The 21,665-nt window shown below is 43.7% G+C and overlaps 1 protein-coding gene across 1 annotated transcript in view; it reads left to right on the top strand.

The window, feature by feature from the left end:
- The window catches only part of sipa1l1 (signal-induced proliferation-associated 1 like 1), a gene marked incomplete at both ends in the record, with an annotated part of 36,252 nt that extends 15,711 nt beyond the window's left edge, over nucleotides 1-20,541 (top strand). Inside the window, 15 exons of the mRNA XM_080023469.1 lie at nucleotides 2,400-2,498; nucleotides 3,107-3,282; nucleotides 3,850-4,137; nucleotides 5,157-5,306; nucleotides 7,350-7,480; nucleotides 11,224-11,321; nucleotides 11,746-12,094; nucleotides 12,137-12,359; nucleotides 13,951-14,148; nucleotides 14,580-14,751; nucleotides 15,443-15,671; nucleotides 17,463-17,612; nucleotides 18,232-18,343; nucleotides 18,515-18,593; nucleotides 20,398-20,541. Of these exons, the coding sequence (XP_079879595.1) occupies nucleotides 2,400-2,498; nucleotides 3,107-3,282; nucleotides 3,850-4,137; nucleotides 5,157-5,306; nucleotides 7,350-7,480; nucleotides 11,224-11,321; nucleotides 11,746-12,094; nucleotides 12,137-12,359; nucleotides 13,951-14,148; nucleotides 14,580-14,751; nucleotides 15,443-15,671; nucleotides 17,463-17,612; nucleotides 18,232-18,343; nucleotides 18,515-18,593; nucleotides 20,398-20,541 (2,598 nt within the window). The remainder of the gene's footprint in view (nucleotides 1-2,399; nucleotides 2,499-3,106; nucleotides 3,283-3,849; nucleotides 4,138-5,156; nucleotides 5,307-7,349; nucleotides 7,481-11,223; nucleotides 11,322-11,745; nucleotides 12,095-12,136; nucleotides 12,360-13,950; nucleotides 14,149-14,579; nucleotides 14,752-15,442; nucleotides 15,672-17,462; nucleotides 17,613-18,231; nucleotides 18,344-18,514; nucleotides 18,594-20,397) is intronic.
- Between the last annotated feature and the right edge of the window lie 1,124 nt (nucleotides 20,542-21,665).

Genomic DNA, 21,665 nt, shown 5'->3' with positions numbered 1-21,665 from the left:
TTATGTTTTTTGGTCGACAAGACAAAGTGACTCATTCCCCAACGTTTTGAACAAAGATTATATATTGAACCTTCATTTACGGAGGGAGGCTGGTGTACACACTCAAACAGGTGTGTGCTTGCGTGCGTGTGTGCGTGTGTGCGTGCGTGTGTGTGTGTTATAGCTTCTGAACGCTCCACAAAAGACACCTTCGGTCAGCCTTCTTCTAATTGCACGCATACACACACACCTACGCTTTGACTCACACACACACACACACTGTAATTGTTCCAAGCTCTTCCTCACCTGTTTCCATGGGAACTGGCTAAAGGGGGGGGGGGGCGCGAGCCCAGCCGAGCCAGCCGAGCCGTTTCCTTATGTAATCATCAGTGCTTTTGAATGCATCACTTTGCCAAGTGGCTCTCCACCTCCAAACTCTGTGCGTGCGTGCGTGCGTGTTTCCTATCCCATATACATTTAATCTGGCAGAAATTAAACATGGCTAAATCCACCACCTGCTTTGATTTTGCAGACACACACACACACACACACACACACACACACACACACACACACACACACACACACACACGTGCACGCACGCACGCACACACAGGCTGTTATTTGAAGAGCTCAGGAAGACATTACTTTCATGTTTCATTTTATGCATCTGGCATTAATCTTCAATCATTTTGGCGGCCTCAGGACTACCTCTGTGCCAGGGAGAGGAGGAGAGGGGAGCTCGCTCTTTCAGAACTCAAGACGTGCGCGCGCTCTCTCTTTCTTTCTTTCTCTCTCTTTCTCTCTCACGCTCCCTTGCGCTCTCTCTCTCTCTCTCTCTCTCTCTCTAACTCCCCTTTTCTTCTGATTGCGTTATTCCTCCCCACTGTCTCACCCACATGTAGGAATAAAATTAAAAATAAAAACGCACAGACACGCATCTGAAAAGCACCACGAATGTCTCCGCACACTTTGTACTGTGTTTCGCAAAAGGCTTTTTTTCCTACCCCAGGTGGTGTTCCTACACCCCGCCATGACTTATTTAGGCTCCCTTGTGAGAATTAGCTTCAATAGAGGTTCAGCTAAAGTGGCACCACTAGAGGAGTTTTCCCCCTTTTGGTGTGTGTGTGTGTGTGTGTGTGTGTGTGTGTGTGTGTGTGTGTGTGTGTGTGTTGCTATTCCAGTGAGGGGTATAGCACTTAAGCTGAGGGCCCTTATTTGGCTTTATTTATAGTTCTGGGTCTCTCAGGGATCATTTTTGCTTAAGGGATGTTTTCTCCTGTCTCCTTCAAAAAGAAATCAGTATGTGCCCAGTGTACACACACACACGCGCGCGCTTTACAAGATTCACACATGCTAAATTTTACGATACCGACTGACATAAAATTTTAGTATTGGTTTGCTTTTGTAATGTAATATTTAACGAAGAGCGGAAAAAAATTGTGTGTGTGTGTGTGTGTGTGTGTGTGTGTGTGTGTGTGTGTGTGTGTGTGTGTGTGTGTGTGTGTGTGTGTGTGTGTTTGTGTACTGTGTGTATATATATAAACTATGCAAATAGCAATATAGAAAATTAAAAAATATTTACTGTTTTTGTAATGATATTATGATGTCACTGATATATAAAATTAAATTAGATAAATAATAATACATAAAGTGTTAAATAAGCAAATGTATATTTGGATATATCTGTATATATTTATAGATCTGACGATTTTTGTTTTGTATTTTTTGTGTTTTCCGACTATTTGTATTTAATTGGCTGTTATTGTTATTATTATTTTTATTTTTTATTCTTTCTTCTTCTTTATTCTATTAAAAAATATTTTTTATTCTCTATTTTTTTCAGACTGTTGAGCTTTTTTTTTCATGCTGATCGTCTGTCATGAAACAAAACAAGCGTTACCATGACAAATTCCTAGTGTATGTAAATGTCCCTGGCGGAATGAACTCATTCTGATTCTAAAATGTAGAGAAATATTAATATATGATATTTTGTTCAACTCCACCTCTGGTTGCTACACGGTAGAAATGAGAGACAGTGTACTGCTTCTCACCCAATTCACCCCAACACGCTTTTAGATGTCATCAAATAACCTACATGCTATACACAATCCTTGGGGTAAACATCCAAGGAGGTAAGTGACACTGGATTTGCACACTAAAATTAACATGGGAATTGAGTGTTTTAAGAATTGTTCTGAAACCAGCCACGGGAGAGCATCAGACCTTAACTTCCCCCTTCAAGCGGCCTCTTGTCTTGTTTGTTTACATTTCTGGGGACTGTTTGGCTTGAGATGTTCGGAAACTTCTCTCCTTTCTTACGTCCCTCCTTTACGGTTCCCCCCCAAATCTTCCTCCTTTCTCCCCTTATCTCTCTTCCTGCCTCCCCCCCTCCATCCCACCACCCCTCTTCCCCCCAGTTCCTGACAAAGGGTTGTGAGACTTCGGAGATGACTCTGCGGCGTAACGGCCTCGGTCAGCTGGGCTTCCACGTCAACTACGAGGGCATCGTGGCCGAGGTGACTGGCTAGTTTATTCTATCATTTATTGTATGGTGTTAGGGTTAGGGAACTTCTCTAAACAGAAATAAACCAGAATGAAAAGCTTTTGCATAACAAATTGTTTTACTTAATTTTAAGTGGAGACTTTCTTCTGGGTAATTGATTTAAAAAATAAAAAAATAAAAATTCTTTGTCATTGACAAAGAAATTGCCGGCAAAGGCAGATCCCTCCACCAACATTGGAAACGGCATATTGTGAAATACATGCAAAACGCAAACACATTGAATGCCAGCTAAAAAGAAGTGTCAAATAGAGAATCATAATCTTGCTGATTACCACCACCATGTTGCATTCCATCCATTAAGAGGGAATGCAACAGCACACACAAGTACCTAACTATTAAAGTACAATACAGTATTACAAGTTAGTGGACAGGGTGTTGAATTCACCATTGAAAGTGTATTTTGGCATTCGTCAAGGCAACTAAGGTTTCGTTCATCACCATCATGGCAAGCCAAACCGCAACATCTCGTCATGGATAGACGACCATAGTTTGGTGAAGAAGTCCCGATAACATCAAAATCCACGAGGTTTCTACCATGCAATGACACGTGTGCACCAACAGGTGGAGCCCTACGGCTACGCCTGGCAGGCTGGGCTGCGGCAGGGCAGCCGGCTGGTGGAGATCTGCAAGGTGGCTGTGGCGACGCTCACTCACGAGCAGATGATCGACCTGCTGAGGACCTCGGTGACAGTGCGTGTGGTCATCATCCCGCCGCACGACGACGCCACGCCGCGCAGGTGGGTGGTGGGAGTTCTGCGGGAATTAGTGAGAAAAACCGGACGGGTTTGTAAAAGTTTTTTGGTCTTGGTCAAATTAGAATGGACATTATGCGTATTAGTAGGTGAAGACCTATTTCCATCTGTCTTTTTCTCGTCAAGCCATACGAGAAACATCATTGTGATGCAATTTTTTATTCCAATCCTGAATAATACAAAACCCTTTTTAAATTGTATTAATACCAATTTTGCCTTTGTTCACCGACATTTGTATCGTTGCTTGACTCCTGCACTTAATCTAATTATCCACATGGGAGCGACGTAATTACAGTGGGATGAATATGACTGTTTTTTATGGGGAACATGATTGTCAGTCGTTAAAGAAAGGAATGATCGATGCAGGGAATTCAACAGGAAAATGTCTTAAAAGCGTGCAGTAAAATAACAGTAAGGCAATTATCATCTGCATTGTTAAGTAACAAGTCAGCAGCTCTGCTGTTAAGTTGTTGTTATAGGAGATATGTCAGAGAACTTCTGTAGCGAAGGACGAATGTCTGATGCGACTTGTGCTGCCCCGTCTGGCCACAGGGGCTGTTCGGAGCTCTACCGCATGCCCGTGGTGGAGTACAAGGGCAGTGGCAGCGACGGCGGCTCCTTCGAGTACAAGTTCCCCTTCCGCAGCAACAACAACAAGTGGCAGCGGACGTCCAGCAGTCCCCAGCAGTCGCTGACCGCCTCCCCGCAGCCACACACGCCCAACCGGGCCGTCAGCCTGGGCAGCTCAGTGGGCAAGACGCTATCGGCTGAGCGGCTGGAGCGGGGCGCCGTCATCCCGCGCAGCGTCAGCAGTGACGGGCGGCCCCTGGATCCCAAGAGGTAACGGGTCCTCCCACGGACTTTCTTTTTTTTTTTTAACTATTCAATACCACCTGACCTTACAGTACCGGTGCCAAATACCCAGACCTTTAAAGGCAGTGTAACACTATAAAATCGGTGCTTAACTCCTTAAAAAGTCCCTTTCTGCCAATGGATTGTACGTGTCACATCCACTCCTTATTGAACAAACAGTTTTTTTTGTCTTGCCGGCACTGAAGCAATACATATATTTGGAAATACTAATCGACATCAGCATCACCCCTGCACGCTTTGTGCAGATTCCAACCAACTGACGGTGGTGAGTCACACTTACTATCTGCAATGCTGATTTGATCAAATTTGTAAAGAAACATTAACATTGTGCCCTGAATTGATGTATTTTGTTAGAGAACAGTCAAAATATTTATGTGCAGTCACACTTGAATGCATTTTGTAAAAACAAAGAGTTTTAAATTAAGTTAGTGTCTTTTGCTCATAATCCAAGTTATCGTCTCAAAGGGGTTTACCAGAGGATACGTCCAAATCGCCCTTCAAGCACCAATGATACTTTCTGGGGTCGTCATCTCTACCACTTTGGCGAGTCATTTATTTGAGACTTTTTAGACCCTTGGTTATCCCAGTACCTACCGTACTTCCAGTACACTACAGCAGAAAACACAAAGTCGCCGTTACACTTCGTTCAGTTTAACAGCAACAAGGCCGTCATTTCAAACCTACATGGCTCTTTTGTGTTTTGTTTTGTATTGTTCTGTTTAGCAGAAAGCAACTTGGAGCTCAAACCTTCAAGTAGGCGTTGGTCTATGATGTTCCTTTTTCATCTGTATTCCGTGTGAATTGGGAGGCACAGCGGAGGGATCAGTGGAATTTCCTCTGCAGGATCAACAAAAGCATCTTTTTTTGTTTTACTGCGGCGCTTCAGTTTGTTTTGTTTATGTTTAACCTCATCTGGGTTAAGTCCCTCTCCCCAAGTTCTCACTTGTTTTTCCCGCTTCCTTCATCCTTTTTCATGTGCTCGACAGGGTGTCCCCCGGCAGCGAGAGCTACAGCCTGGCCTCCTCCCTGGCGCTGGGTCGCTCCCCACACAACCGCAGCTCTCCCAGCAACCTCTCCTGCTCCAGCGACACCTCTGCAGGCTCCGCCCACTGGAGACAGAAGTCCATGCCTGAGCAGTAAGCAACACTGTGTGTGTGTGTGTGTGGGGGGGGGTGTGTATGTGTGTACATGTATGTACGTGTTTCACTAGATGCAGGAATGTTCACCAGCATCTTTAACCTCTCCCTACAACAGGCTGCAGTCCCCACCTGTCTTAAATCCACCACCATCGTCCCAGTGCCCAAAACCACATCAGTTAAAAGCCTTAATGACTATCTCCCAGTTGCCCAAACACCAGTTGTTATGAAGTGCTTCGAGAGGTTTGTACTACCTCACATCAAGACCATCACCCCCAGTGATCTGGACAGCCACCTCTTCGCTTATCGAGGAAACAGATCTACGGAGGATGCAGTCTCACTTCATACAGCCCTGTCCCAGCTGGAGCATCCAAGCACAAGTGTCAGGATGCTATTTGTTGACTTTGGCGCCGCTTTAAATACTATAATCCCCCATTAACAAGTAGACAAACTCAGCAACCTGGTATATGCCACTTCACTCTGCTTATGGATTATGGACATCCTCAATAAGAGACCCCATAATGTCAGAATGAGCAACCACACATCTTCGACCCTCATCCTGAGCACAGGTGGACTGCAGAGCTGTGTGCTAAGTCCAGCCCTCTTCACTCTCCTCACCCATGACTGCACCCCTCTAACACCATAGTGAATTTGCTGACAGCTCCACTATAGTGGGACTTATATCCGAAAATGAGGAGACACACTACAGAGAGGATGTCCAACATCTGGTCAAGTAGTGTTCAGGCAATAATCTGCTCCTCAACACCACAAAAACCAAGGAGATCATTGTGGACTTTAGGAGATCCACGAAGGACCACACATCCCCCTCTCCACATAAATGATGAGGAGGTGGAGAGTGTCAGTGATATCAAATTCCTGGGAATCCATATAACAAAAAAAGATCTGTCATAACACCTCCCACCCGGCGAAGAAAGCTCAACAGAGCCTTTTCTTCCTTTAGAAAACTCAAATAGGCCAAACTTCCCTCTCAGCTCCTCGTAAACTTTTACAGAAGCACCATAGAGAGTTTCCTCTGCCCCTGTGCCACGGTGTGGTATGCCAGCTGCACTGCCGAGCTGGAAGGACTTGGTCCGGGTGCTGAAAACGGCCCAGATCATTGTGGGAACTGTGCTCCCAAACCTGGACACGGTGTATGCTCGCTGTCTACACAAGAAGACCATCAGCTATCAATCAGTAAGAGCCCAACCCACCCAGCTCACAGTCTGTTTATCCCCTTTCCATCGGGGAAGAGATGTACAGCCATCAAAGCCCGAACTAACAGACTGAATAACAGCTTCTTCCCCAGAGTTGTAGCCTCCATCACCACCCACCCTCCCATAGCTGTTGAGGACTGAGGACTGTATTGTTTTTAACTACCTAATTTGTTGTGCAATACATTTTGTATACTGCACTGTTCGCACTGTCACTGCTTACCTGCCTCATCCAAGTGCCTTTATTTATAATATATAGATAAGGGATGCTGCCTCATCATATTTATCTTGTTTTTATCTTGATTTCTATTGCTGCTGGTCTCTTGAGAGTTACCCAGCATATTTTTGTTGTATGCCTGCAATGACAAATAAAATGTCTTATGTCTTATGCTGGTTGAATGGACATCATGGGGAATTTTGTAAGATATTATATATATCCGAGGACAGAGCATCTCTCGCGGAGAGACGCATAGAAATTTTATTATAGACGCTAGAGATGCTCTCTCTCCGGATAGACGGGGTTCTGCCCTCCTCGTATGATGGAGTGGATGTTTACAGAGCAGATGTTCATGTTTCACGTTTCATTTAAGTGCAAAACTTTGAAATGAATCTAAATTTAAAATAAAAACACACTCTGTGTGTCTCTCCACACTTTAATAAAGAGCATACATATGATGCAATGTGTCTGTCTGTCTGTCTATGTGTGTGTGTGTGTGTGTGTGTGTGTGTGTGTGTGTGTGTGTGTGTGTGTGTGTGTGTGTGTGTGTGTGTGTGTGTGTGTGTGTGTGTGTGTGTGTGTGTGTGTGTGTGTGTGTGTGTGTGTGTGTTCCAGATTTGCAGGCAGCCGTCACTCGCCCATGTCCTCAGAGCGGCAGGTGGTGGGAGAAGGCGGCTCAAGCGGCAAGTCCACTCCCAACTGGTCCAGAATGGAGGAAGGGGGCGGAGTTGAACGAGGGTCTGGAGGTAAACACCTTTTTTTTTTTTTTTTTTTTTTCTTTTTGTTTTTAATACTTTTTTTCTGATTCAGATTCACCTCAAGGTCGGGGGAGTACATCCGCCCACACCCCACGTGTCTCTTTCTCTCATCTCATTCAGACACTTTCATTCAGTTCCTTAAAAAGCACTAAGCGTGGTGTCTTTTTCCAAGGCTGCAGGGTCTTTCTTTCGTTCTTCCTTTCTTTTTTTTCAAATTTAAAAATATATCGAATGTCCCGAGGGAGAGTCGGAAACTAGGGAATGCTCCCCTGCCCTCTCATTTTGTGGTTCTGTCCCAACTCGTCTGTCGTCGGGGGGAAGAGACCGACATCCGACCTCAGCCGAACCCGCTTCCCCTCAGCAGGGTGCAGGTCCGTGCGGTCTCTCTCTCTCTCTCGCTCTCTCTCTCTCTCTCTCTTTCTTTCTCCCCTCCTCTCTCTCCTTTCTCTTTACCCTCATTTAGTTTTTTTTTGACTCCCCCTTTGACCCCGTGGTCTTCCTCTGCAGTGGTGATGTGGCCTTCCTCCGTCCAGAAATATCAGGAGTCGCACAGAGGACAGTTGGCCCCCTCTCTCACTCTCGCTCTCTTTTTTTTACCTCTCTCTCTCGCTCAGAATTGCCACACACACACACACTCACAATTAAATTTGGTGAGGCTTTATTGACATGAAATAATAATGAAGTTATGATACTATAGTAGAAAAAAAAAAATATATATATATAATGAATATAGCTGCAGGCAGCAATACAAAGGGTCCAGTTTATTTTTTTTGGTACGTGTTACAGTTTTTTGGTTTCTGTGAAATGCATCACAATTTACTAAATTTACAAACATCGTGGAGTTACGTCTATGTTTCTGCCGTTCAGTTTAAATATTCTCGAAAAACTATGTTTTAAGAATTTATGTGTTTTAGAATATTGTGACTGACCTTGAGGATTTGATTTTTGGACAATGGATCTTTATTGTCTTATATTTTCAGCTATTTTTTGGCATCGTGAACAATAACAAAAACAAAGTTTCTAATTACTTTGCATAACAATAATAATAAATACATGTTATTCTATAAATATAATAAAAACGTGTTAGTTGTAATTACTACTTCATTGTATTTTTTCTGTTAATCTACAATTGGAAAAATTAGTTGAATAGATGACTTGTCTGTATTGTAATGCTGACAACATTTTTGAAACTTGAACATTCATTTAGTATGGAAATTATTATGGAAGAACTTGTCAGTACTGAACACTTTCTGTCTTTTTATTTAAATCTGCTACTTTAGCTGTAGGAAAGTGTTTATACAAGACGTTTCTTAAAAAAAAAACATTATTTTTTTTTTCATTTTTTATTTTAAACCAAATCTTGTCATTTTTATAACTTACGCTTCTCCCGTTCTTTTTGAATAGTTTTAGATTTCAAAATTCTGAGGAATTTGACAATTCAGAGAATTTTCCTGGAACAATATCAGTTCGAGCTGGACCCCTAATAATAATATACTTTATTTGTAGAGCACAATTCATACAGGAGATGCAACTCAAAGTGCTTCACAGAGAGCTAAAAATGAAATAAAAATGAAAAATCTGGTAAAATACAAAGCGTGCAAGCATAATAACATAAAACATGGCATGAGCATCAAGCAAAATGTTTAAAATAAATATTTATTAATGAATTCAAAAAAGTGTGTGTGTGTGTGTGTGTGTACACTATATAAGTATACTATATATGTACATATGTATACTATACATTTATACTATATGTGTACATATGTATACTATATATATATGCATGTATTCTATATATGTATATGTATGGATGTGTGTGTGTGTGTGTGTGTGTGTGTGTGTGTGTGTGTGTGTGTGTGTGTGTGTGTGTGTGTGTGTGTGTGTGTGTGTGTGTGTGTGTGTGTGTCTGTGTGTAAAAACAAATCCCTCTCTTTCTACTCCCTCTCTCTATCCATCTCTCTCTTTTTTTGACAGACCGGGTGTCTCTCTTCTACGCACAATAATCAGTTTACTGAAAAATCTCTGACTCAGGAGATAGGATCCCGCAGCATTAGCGCAGGAAGGGATGCGGTAAAAATGGGGGAAAAATAAATCGTATATATGGCAAACATGTGTCAAAATGTGTAGAGCACGATCACTATTGACGCATTTATCCCAATGGCGTTGAGTCACAAGTGACAAGGCCACTGGCTTTGTCATCTCTCTCTCCCTCTTTTGTGTATCTCTCAGAATTCTTTCTCGATTAACTCCGCCATACATGTTCCTCTCAACACCACCTTATTCCTCTCTATCTCTCCAGTGCTTCGTTCCCACGTGCTTTGTTTTAAGCATAAGCAGCGACACAAAACGCTTGCCACCACTGGGGCCGCCGGCGCCCTTCCTATCTTTTAATAGCGCCATATGAACCACTTCTGTTTTGAGGAATGTTTTTCTAATCAATCGAACTGGTGGGCGGGTGGGAGTAAAGAAGCCGAGCAGCACGGATAGGGATACATTTAAGATTACGTGCTGTTTTTTTGAGGATTTGGTAGGAACCTAAAAGCCATCATGGCTTCTTAGGTCGCTTTCTCACCTAATAGTCCGTTGGCCTGGTCCAAATCAGAGTGAAATTGATACTATTGGTTTGTTTTCTATTTTGGTCCGATTTAAACAGGTTGTGTTGTGGGGAATGCGGGAGTCCTGTTCGCACATGGCTCTACGTTATTATCTTAGATAGAGGAGGAGTGGGGAGGAGTACACACACGCATGTTGCATGTTAGTGTGTACTCCTCCCCATTATTTTATTCTAAAAGTCACAACGTGCCCGTCTACTACCTGGGATCGAAAGCGTCCTGCCGCACATTGTCTCTGTAGAAGGAAATCAAACTGTTGGGAGTCACCGCTGCAAATCAGCGGACGGCAGGTGACATTTAGCAGCTGCTCCCAACTACGGTTCCGAGCTACAGGCGTCTCTGGTAACAACTGCACAAAGAGACGAGGAAAAAAGTTTTTTTTTTCTGAGGGCCGTGTGCGACAGAGCAGGGCTGGTAATGTAAACAAATGCCCACAGCCTGTTAAACAAAGCATGTTTGGTTCACTTCCCACAATTGGGTTGAATCAGGGTGAAATTGTGTTCCCACCGCAATCTAACTGCACTGGGGTTCGCTTGGAAGCGGCCCGAGACGCCTCTCGCATGCGGTCTCGGACCGGTTGTTTTGGTCTGTGCCCCAGTGCGATATCTGCGCCTCAAGGGGTTAAACGCACCAGGGTTCCATTCAAATACTGCATATGTGAAAGCCACCTTAAAGGATAGGCTTTTTTTCCCCATTCCGGCCTTTTTGCACTTCCACAAATCAGCAGTAAACTAACTAAAATGAAATGTGATATTATTTTTATTGAGAAGATTTAAAATATTGGATAAAAAAGGGCCTTATGAAAGTGTAAAAGTCTTTTAAGTTTAACAATAGAGAGAAGCTGCAGCAGAGTGCTATGTTTCTCAATAGTAAAGCTTTCAGCGCGTTTGTGCTATGTTGGAACCAACATTTCCAACACATGCTTTAAATAAATATGTTTTAACAGCAGAATTATATCTATTAGTGATAACAGCCAAGCTCATTTCCCCATTGTGTGTGTGTGTGTGTGTGTGTGTGTGTGTGTGTGTGTGTGTGTGTGTGTGTGTGTGTGTGTGTGTGTGTGTGTGTGTGTGTGTGTGTGTGTGTGTGTGTGTGTGTGTGTGTGTGTGTGTGTGTCAGAAGTCCCAGTCTCCAAATCCAGCTCGGGCTACTCCGGAGCCCCCCGTATCCAGAGGCAGGAGCAAGTCATCCACTTGTCCCCCAAGAAGAGCATCCAGGTCAGTCATTCATTTTTTTCTTCCAATCAATCCTACACTTGTCTTATTTTCTTAACCCCCTGTTTCTCAATGATCATAGCAGATATTATATTTATTTATTAATATTTCCTAAACCATTACCATTGCGTTCTGGTCGACCTCAGTTTAGTAACTTCAAGGAATATTTATGTTTTGGTAAATTTATGAAATATTAGTTTTGATCAGCTTGTTGTTTGCTTTCATTCTCCGGAGTTGATCTGCTTGATCTGATTCTGCGGAGTTGGTCAGACATGCAGTGTGTTCCGTGATGGAGCAGGACTACATTTAAACAATCTCAAAAAGCACCATAGCACCCTTAGGCTTCAGATAAACCTGGAGATCATCTTCCATTTCAACAAATTCAGTCATTGTCTCTTCATAACGGTTTTGTCTTCTCCCTCTGCAGTCAGACGGCCCCTACTCCGGCCAGTCCAGCAGCAACACCCTGTCCAGCACGGCGTCCAGTGGAGGCCACAGTGACAGCGACAAGTGGTACGAGCTGGGGGGCGGTGGTGGTGGCGGCGGCGGCGGCGGCGGCAGTGGTGGTGGTGGCGGCGACTCAGCTGACATGGAGCCCAACGGCCTGGGTGGTGGCAGTTACCTCCAGGGGGCGTCGGCAGACAGCGGCATCGACACCAGCTCCTACGGCGTTGGTAGCGGTGGCGGGGCGCCCCAACACCACCCCCACTCCCACTCCCACTCGCACTCCCACCATGGCAGCTCCAGCTCCCTTCTGGCCCCCGGCGGCAGCAGCAGCAGCGGAGGAGGAGGCGGCGGTGGTGGTGGTGGGGGTGGAGGAGGGGGCAGTGGCGGGAGGGAGTGCCGCGAGCGGACGCCCTCCCCCTGGCACAGCCCAACCGAGGGGGCCCGCAGGATGCTGGAGAGGTCCCCTGCTGCTGCGGAGGCCCCCGGACCCCCAGGGGAGGGCAGCATGGACCGGACACGGCCGAGCCCCCCAACTCACCTCCTGGTCCGGGACAGCAGCACCTACAGCCTGAGCGACCTGGGCTCACACCCCAGGTGTGTGTGTGTGGGTGCGGGTGCGGGTGCGGGGCAGAAAGACTTGGCATGAGTTAACGGTCTCCCTGAAGACGCCTTTTACTCATCGTTTTTATTCCCAAAACAGCGTTTTATCTCAGACCCCAGACTGTTAGCTTAGCTTATTTCACCACAAATGCTTTGTTTCCGACGGTCTGACCTGGTGTTTATGTAGTGTTGAGGGCGAGCCCAAGAAATCCAGACCACAAAAATGGTGAGAAACAGTTTAACGGTCTAAACTCCACAATTCAGTACTTCATTGTTTTCAGTCTTATTCACATGTTTTCAGCAATTACCCTCACTGAATTCACTTTACAGGGACTTAAATGACCTTAGTCTAGGACTTCCCAGTCTCAAACTAATTCAATTAAGCAACGTCTCAGGAAGGCATTTTCCAATTCTGGATTAATTTAAATAGGATTAGTTTAGTACTGATTTAGATTAAACCATGTATGAGAAACCGCCCCAATGTCTCTTATCATGAGGTCTGCAATATTTGAATCATGTTTGAGAAACATTGTGATTCTAAATTTATAACCCCATAACCCAAATTTCCCTCTGATCATTGCGATAGCGAATCCCTCCAAATCGAATCCCCGCTGTCTTGTGTTTTTTTTGTTTTTTTTATCTGACCTCGTGCACGTAGTGTGTTTTCGCCGCCCATTGAGAAGTTTCCTTATCTCATTACTCAACCCTTTCTCCTCCGAGGCCAAGACCACCTCCCCAGCAACGTAGATAACACACACAACAGAACTTATCTCCTCCCACCCCACAGGCTTATCTTTCCACGTTACACAGGAAATCTGAAACACGTGGGGAGGTAGAGGGAGAGAGAGAGGGAGAGAGAGAGAATTAAGCACATATGTAAACTTTCCTTTTGATCATAAATCATAGAACGTGTACGTCTTCTGTTGCATCCTGGGAACCTTGTAGCTGTTGGTTCCTTTTGGCACAATGCGCTGCACCAAAGAATGAGTGTAAAATACAGTAATTAATATCAGCTGGACAGAGTTCAATTATGTGGCCATTTTATATGTATATGTATACCTTTTTATTCTACTGCATTTCTAACAGTTCCTTTTAATCAGCAATTTATGTATACAATAAATCAATTTTGTTATTTTTATTTAGTAAGTACATAAGTTACTATAAAAACGTAATGTTTATGTAAGTAAGCATTTCTTGTAACTTGTAATCAAAATATGCATGATCCTGATCCTTTATACTGTCTCTGTTATATCAAGGAACTTTTACTTTTAGTACTTTCAGTACATTTGAGATCAACTACTGACATACTTTTACTTCAGTTGAAAGATCAGTGTATTACTTTAACTTTCAGGGGTCATTTTGTGTGTGGGTATTTGTACTTAATGAACTTTACCGTTTTTTTTTTTTTTAAGGTAATTTTGCCTTCCCCGCTGCAAGTGTCTGGGGAATTATGGATAAGTTAAGATGCGATAAGATAAATCCTGTGGGGGGGGATTCGGTATTGCAGCAGCTCAGTGGGGAACATGAAGTAAAGATTATAGACACTAAATTCACAAAATGTAGCATCTCCCGTCTCTCCTCGCAGTTCGCGCCACTCAGGCCACAGCTCCCCCCGGGACGAGAGCTCCTCCTCGTCCTCTGCCACCTCGCCTTCCTCCCAGTCCTCCGTGTCCCCGGGGCCCAAGAGCTTCTACCCGCGGCAGGGGGCACAGTCCAAGTACCTGATAGGCTGGCGGAAGCCTGGCTCCACCATAAACTCTGTGGACTTCGGAGATGCACGCAAGTAAGGATGGAGGGAGATAAATGAGAGAGAGTTGGGGTGGATAATGGGAAGGCGGCTTTAAAAGACAGATCGCCTGGCAAGTGTGTATTTAATGCAGGGGGGTTAGGTTAGTGGGCACATAGTTCCATGTCTTAAAAACTGCCACCATCTCCAGTGTATTTGTTTTTGGTGAGCATAATAATCATAATACTTTGTAGCCATCCAGTGGCTGTCTGAAGTACTACACTATGTAGATACACAGCTGCACCGACGGTGAAACTTTTCCATGCAACTGAATGACCCTGTTCTCTCTGTCTGTGTGTGTGTGTGTGTGTGTGTGTGTGTGTGTGTGTGTGTGTGTGTGTGTGTGTGTGTGTGTGTGTGTGTGTGTGTGTGTGTGTGTGTGTGTGTGTGTGTGTGTGTGTGTGTGTGTGTGTGTGCGCGCACACTAGGAAGTCCCCAGGCGAGGGCGGAGTGGAGGTTTTGCCCATCCCGGCGGCCAGGCCCTCCCTGAGGGACATGCACTCCCCGCAGCCCCACGCCAAGTCCACCATAGAGGAGGACCTGAAGAGGCACAGCACCCCTGACAGTCCGCCATCCCCACCGCGCCGACACAAGGACAAGGTACGTCTCTTTACTGTTTGGTGAGTCTTGAAAGTTAGAAGATAGAAATAAGGATCCGATGGAAGATACGGTTCATAATCAAAGTATCATGATCATCACAAGTTAATTCCACAAATCCATAATCTATAGCAGATTTTGCACCATTGCAATAAAAAAATCGTTCCCCTTTTTACAGTCAAGAATTTAAAGAAATTGTCAAATTGGACTGCAAAATTCACAAAAGCACCAAACTAATATCTCCATTCATGAAGTCTCCTATGTCCAGACGTTAAGAATCAGCAGCTAAACTCAAAGGATAAAGGTCAAATCAAGTGTTTGTGTTCATGTAAATTTAAAGCAATGGTGCTTCTGCTTGTTCACATGGAATGAACAAATACACCTTGTCAGTGAGACCAGGAGATCATTTTTAGGTAGGTTTGCCATCATATTGTTCAGATTTAAAAAAAAAAAAAAAAAAAAAAAAAAGGTAAATGGAGACAATCTAAAAATGAAAGCTTATCAAGGGTAATGGAAAAAGTGTCCCATCTAGTTTTTACTAGACGGGACACTTTTTCCATACTTTTAGACCTTTTGGTCTGAAAGTCGAATGCATTGTCATCGTCAGCATTGGTCCTTTAACCTCACCACACACGTACCTTCTATGATTTGTAAGTGTTTACAAAAACAATGCTTTTGCCCATATTACCCCCAGCCCTCACCCTCCGCTCAGCCCCCCAGCCACCGGCGCTCGCTGCACCGGACACTGTCGGATGAGAGCATCTACCGCGGCCAGCGGCTGCCCTCCGTCAGAGACTCGGTGGTGATGGAGCAGGCGCTCGGCACCGACGTGCTCTTCAGCTGCTCCACGGTGCCGCGCTCGCCCACCACCCGGGGCGTGCCTCTCCGCCGGCCCTCCTACAAGCTGGGCGTCAAACTCCATGGTAGGCGTCATGGGGGCTTACCATGTGTGTGAGGTTATCATGACAGCTAAACGCCGCAGTTGGGGAACGGTGTTACAGGTTTCAAAATAATGGCTTTGCATTGGAAATTTGTTACAAATAAATAAATAAATATACGGTGTTTATATGGTAAGCAAGTAACTTTGTTTGTATAGCACCTTTCAAGAGCAGGGACGTCACAAAGTACTTCTCAGAGGTAGATAAACATATATACATACTAAAACAATCGCAACGGAAATAAAATAGAAATAGAAAATTACACAAAGGCAAGTTTAAACAAATGGGTCTTAACGCCTTTTTAAAAGTGTTCACAGTGTCCACAGATCTAAATTCTAAAGAGAGAGAGTTACAAAGTTTAGGAGCCACAACCTCTTTCGTTGCCTCAGTACTCTGTGCAATGACAATTAGTTGAATCTAATCTAATCTTAAAGCACGGTCTCTCTTAGTTTTAAGTCTTGGTCGTGGAACAATCAGCAAACCCTGATCAGAGGACCTTACAATCTACAATATACGGTCGATTTTTGAAGAGGTGGACATATACACCCGCGGTCCACGAGAAATGGACCCGCGACTCAGATTTAGACTGGGATCCACCAGTTGGGAACCACTGCTCTAGGTACAGCAAATATTTATATACATAAGTATCTAAAGGTTTGTGGCCTCATTGATAAAACTGTAAAAAGATTCCATTCTAGAAGGTTGCATAGTTCCAAAAATATCCACTTGACCAAGCTTCTTGTCCCACTTTGTTAACTTTGGTCATTTTCTTTACATAGTTATTAAACCGCCCCAAATCAATATGGATCGGCATTTAAAGCAGATGCTCCCTTGTAATGGGAAAAAATAACCAAGTCAGATTTTGAGTTGAGAGACAATGAGTTCAGTTGTGTAACGCTTTGAATTTGTGGCAATTACCCTCAAGAGGCCCCATTCTCTCAATGGCATTTTGGCGCTAGGCAGATGATAATGACCCAGTTTCACACACACACGTGCGCACGCACACACTCGTGAACTCTTGCACTACCAAAAATGTACAAAACAATCTACGTTTTAAAACGGCACCAGCGCAATATTTGTTGTTATTATTATTATGATTATTATTATAATAATCATAATAATCATAATTATTATTATTATCATCATCATATCAATAATAAATATTCTTATTATCATCATCATAATTATCATTATATAATAATAATTATTCTTATTATATATTTTTACATTATGTAGTAATAATAATGTAAACTAACTCCAATTTATAAAATTAATAATAATAAATAATTTTTCATTTTTGCATCTCAATAATGTGTCCAAGTTATAATTTTTTAACAACTTGAGATTTGCAGAAAATTGCCTGCCTACGATTTACAAAGGGCTTTGTCCCAAGTGTTTCTTGAAACATCATCATAAATTATACATCTGGGAAGGCTGCACAAGGCTCACCTCATCCTTAAAAGCGTCTATTTCGCACACTCCAATCTTTGTCCAGAACCCGTCATTTAGCTGCCGTACGTGGGCTGGTGATGCTCTTGCTGACAGCCACCCAGAGCCAATGCCACCTCTGCCAACGCCGGATCTGACACAGCTGGGCCTGTGAATCCAGCATTGTTGGAATTGAATTGATGCAAAAAATATATAATTTTGAAATATTATTAATGCAAAATGGGAAATAAGGGGGCTGGTATTTTCACAAGGGGCTTCTTAACATAAATGTAAGAAAGGTACACAAGACGTGGTGGAACCCTTGAAAGTGACTAACCCTGTTGGTAGGCGACCTCTCCGCGTCCGACACGTCGTTGGTGGAACTGGTGGAGCGTCACCGCGGGCCCCTCCCCCGGGAGCTGATGCCCCTACCCCCGTCGGACAGGGAGAGCCCCCTGGACTGGACACACCTGGTGGACGTTGCCAACACCTTTGAGAGTGAGAAAAGTACACACTCCCTTCTTTATCTGCACCCTTTCCGCCCCATTACGCTCTTTGAGCTGTGGGTTCGCATTGCTGTGCTTTTTTTTACTTACCTACATACCGCCATTACCAGCGCAACCTGCCACCATTGTTTTGAGGGTACACAGTGTCTTTTACACTGTGGACACAGAGTGGTTACACAAACACTTTGGAAACAAGAGGAGAAAGAAGCATGTTCACTGAAGAGGTAAAAAAATGATCACAATTTTATATTTTATACATTCAAAGTGGCTTAATTCCTGTCCACTGTGACCTTTGATGCAAACCAAACCTAGGACTATTTCCTGGTGTGAAAATGTCCTCTCAAATGTTTTTTTATTATTTTTTTTTAAGCTGTAAACAGAAATATGTTACTGTTTTCTAATCAAACACAACAATCTATTTGTAATATTCGTTATTTTTACAAATGTGATCAAATTGCCGTTGCAGATAAGTAAGGGTGGCTCAACAGCACTATCTACTGGTTTGAGATTGCTGACGTAGATTGGTAAACCTCTCTAGAAGAACATTTTATTTGGACATTTTTACTTTTTACTGACGTTCCTCCCGTTCTCTCGTCTCCTCCTTTCTCCAGTCCAGAGAGGTTTTGTGTTCTCGGACTCAAACCACCGGGGCAGCGGTGCCTCCAGCCCCCAACAGCCCCACATCGAGCTGCAGCCCGTCCCACTGTCCCGGCCCTCCTCCAGGTGACATACACACACACACAGACAGACAGACAGACAGACAGACAGACAGACAGACACACACACAGACAGCTATGAAATACAATGTTGGAATGCATTTTAGGTATCTTCAATCTTAAAGAGTCGCTCAATCCGAACGTCCTCGTCATGACTCACACCATTCTCTTCCCACAGTGAAGGCCACATTGGTCTGGAGAGGAAGGTCACCAAACTGGAAGCCATGGTCAAGATGCTGCAGGAGGACCTGAAAAAGGTACGAGCACACACACGCAAGAAAATGTATCTCTCCCATCCACACATATAGTTGTCTCCTTATCTGTCTGTGTTTTAGGACTACGACCCTACTACTATTTTCAGAATTAAAAATGGCCAAATCTATACCCCTCAGTTGTAATGTGGTCCATAGTACCATAGTTCCTTCACTCCTCTGTATCTGAGAACATGGCAATCAGGCAACCTGAGAAAGAGTGCTCCATTCATTCCTCATTGGGATGAATGGTGAATCTCAATTCCATTTGAAACAGCACAACTTTAACAAGATTAACTTGAAAAAGTTAATACTTTACAGTACTTTCCACTTGGTACTTTTTCACATCCGCTAATAAAGTCGGGCAGAGCTTCACCCTGGCTGTGACGTAAATGTCCTTATTTGGAGTTCCACCTTCCCTGGCTGTGACATACTGTATGTGTCCTTATTCTGAGTATAGTTTGTTTGGAGGTATCATTTCAGCCGTTTTTGTGCTAAAAATGGGTGGTATTCCCCTTAAAGGGTATTCTTTTTTATGAACATGATCAATCATTACTTGTTTATCATTGTGTTACAACATTGTGGGGGTGGTGTAGTTTGATCAGGGTGGCTGTACGCCTGTTGCTCGTTAGACGATCAATCAATGAGCAACAGGTGAAAACCTCATCCCCACACCCACACAGGAGAGGAGCCCTTGTCATAACATGTTGTTCATCTGCTGGGGGGTGGGTCAACAGTTGGTGCCACATACAAGTGTCTTACACCATCAGAATGCTGACACCCTAAGGAATCATTTGAGATGCAGCTTGACACTATGTCAATGTTTTCTATCAATTAAAAGATAATAAACATTGTATTTTTAATTGTGCCTGATAAAATGATTAATATTTTGAGTGTAAAGGGGTTTTGAACAGTTATACTCATGCCCAGTGATGGCCATTCCAATGCTCAATTGTGTGTTAGTTTTTACTGCACCAAGTTGTGGGTTGACACCGATAGGTGTCCCTGCAAAAGACCTCATGACCCTGAAAAACACTTAAGAAAACTTAATGCTATGATGCAGTATCAATAACTTTTGAAAATTGGATATTCGTGCTATTTTGACGACTTTGATAATTGAATGACCAGTACAATTTTCTGAAAATGGCTCGGAAAAACCCGCTTATCTTCAAAGTACCTGGACATCCCATACATTTTCTGAATGTTCTGGGTGTCAGGATTCCGGGTCTAGAGTTTCATGAGGTGATTATAGAGGTCACGATCAGTCATTTCATACAGTAAGGTCAAGTTTAAAAAAAAAATATTATCATATAGAAATAGTTACTGTGAGGCCATATTTTATCACACATGGATGCAATTGGGGTCTTTGGATCCACGAGAGTCTCAGCTTTGTAGCCATCCCCATTTCTACAATTCCATGACTGTTGAGGTACCAAAGTATGCAAAAATAGGGAAAAGAATAAAAGGCGAAAATAACATATATCATATATATTTTTGTCAAAAAAGATTGCCGAATTAGGAGCTATGTTACATCCGCTTCGAGCTAGCATGACACGTTTACAGCTACAGGTTCATCTGGAGGTCTAGTTTCGTTAATACCGCGCCGTGAACCCGGCACCGGGTCTGTCGGGCACTAGTTGAATTTTTTAGACCTCTTTTTTCTCTGAAATGATGACAGATTTCCATGGTTACAAATTTTGCAGCTTTTAATAGAACCAATGTAGCTGTTGTAATGTCTTATTTATCGTCAACCTAAAGTAGCCAATGTCTCTGCTGTTTTCCGACTTCCCCCTGTCCCTGCCCCCCCCAGGAGCGGGAGGAGAAGCAGCGTCTTCAGTCCCAGATCAAGCGGCTCTGGGAGGACAACCAGCGGCTGCAGGAGGAGTCGCAGACCTCAGCCACCAAGCTCAAGAAGTTCACTGAGTGGGTCTTCAACACCATCGACATGAACTGATCGCCATGATAACAAGAACAATACCAATCCTCCACCTATCTTCACAGAAAAGGATGCATTCCGATTTTTATCCTACCCCAGTCCCCACTATCCGCACAGTCCTCACAATTCCCGATCAAACTACTCAGGATGTCAGTCTAGTTGAGATTTTCTTTTTCACAATTCCATTGATCAGTTATTGACGGACCAACTTCCACTTTGGACTTTCTCTCCAAATTGCCGATGGACGCCTTTCTCTTTTTTGACGTCAACCTGTTTCCCGATTGTTCGAGATCGTTCTCTCTTCCTTCCTCCCTCCCTCAGTCCCTCACTCACTCCTTCACCTACTTTTTATTACGACAACCCTACAGGTTTGGCCTTTGTGGTTGTCCCCAGAAGCTCATCTGTTTGAGATTCAGAGGTTTAGACCCCCTGTGCGGCATCAAACAAGGAGTTTTTGAAAGCTTGCTTACTTTTGAAAGCTTGGTGGAGCCTCAGCATTTACGTTTTTCATCCAAGGCAACTCGCCAGAGAACAAGTGCAGGACCTTGTCTGATTTGCCTCTCTCTCTCTCCTCTCTGCCAATCGGAGCCAGATGCCTCCCAGGCTCACAGTCTGGGGTGTCGTTTGGCGGTCCGCCCTCATATTTCCAATCTTCGACCGCCACTTGTCTCACCACCAGGCTGCGGGAGGATGCTTGAGGAGCGTTGTCGAAACTTCAGTGTATTGAAAATGTCATCGTCAGCGGTGCCACTTGAACCGAACTGAGATTGGGAGCACTTTGGGTTCATCCTTCAGAAAACAAAAGCAATAGGGAAGATTTCTCGGGAAAAGAATGCGTCTAGCCGGGCTGAAAACTCTGAGGAACGGAGTCCTTTCGCCACAGAAAAGACCCATGACCTTGACCTGGACTTTCTGGCAGATGTGCCAACAGAAAAGGACGGGATAGAAGTGCACACGCATCTTTCTACCAACTGGGAAATACTCCCGATTAGCAACCGCAGAGACTTTTTTTTGGGAGGGGGAATTTTTTATTTTTTTCAGATTTATTTATTTCCTTGTATTATAACTCCAATAAATAACTTGTTCTTATTCGTACAGTACAACTTACATCAGTGTTTATATATTTATATATATACACACAC

The sequence above is a fragment of the Zeus faber genome (genome assembly GCF_960531495.2).
Source record: "Zeus faber genome assembly, chromosome: 2".
NCBI lineage: Eukaryota > Metazoa > Chordata > Actinopteri > Zeiformes > Zeidae > Zeus > Zeus faber.
The sequence above is the reverse complement of the archived record's forward strand: the minus strand, read 5'-3'. Positions and strand labels throughout refer to the sequence as shown.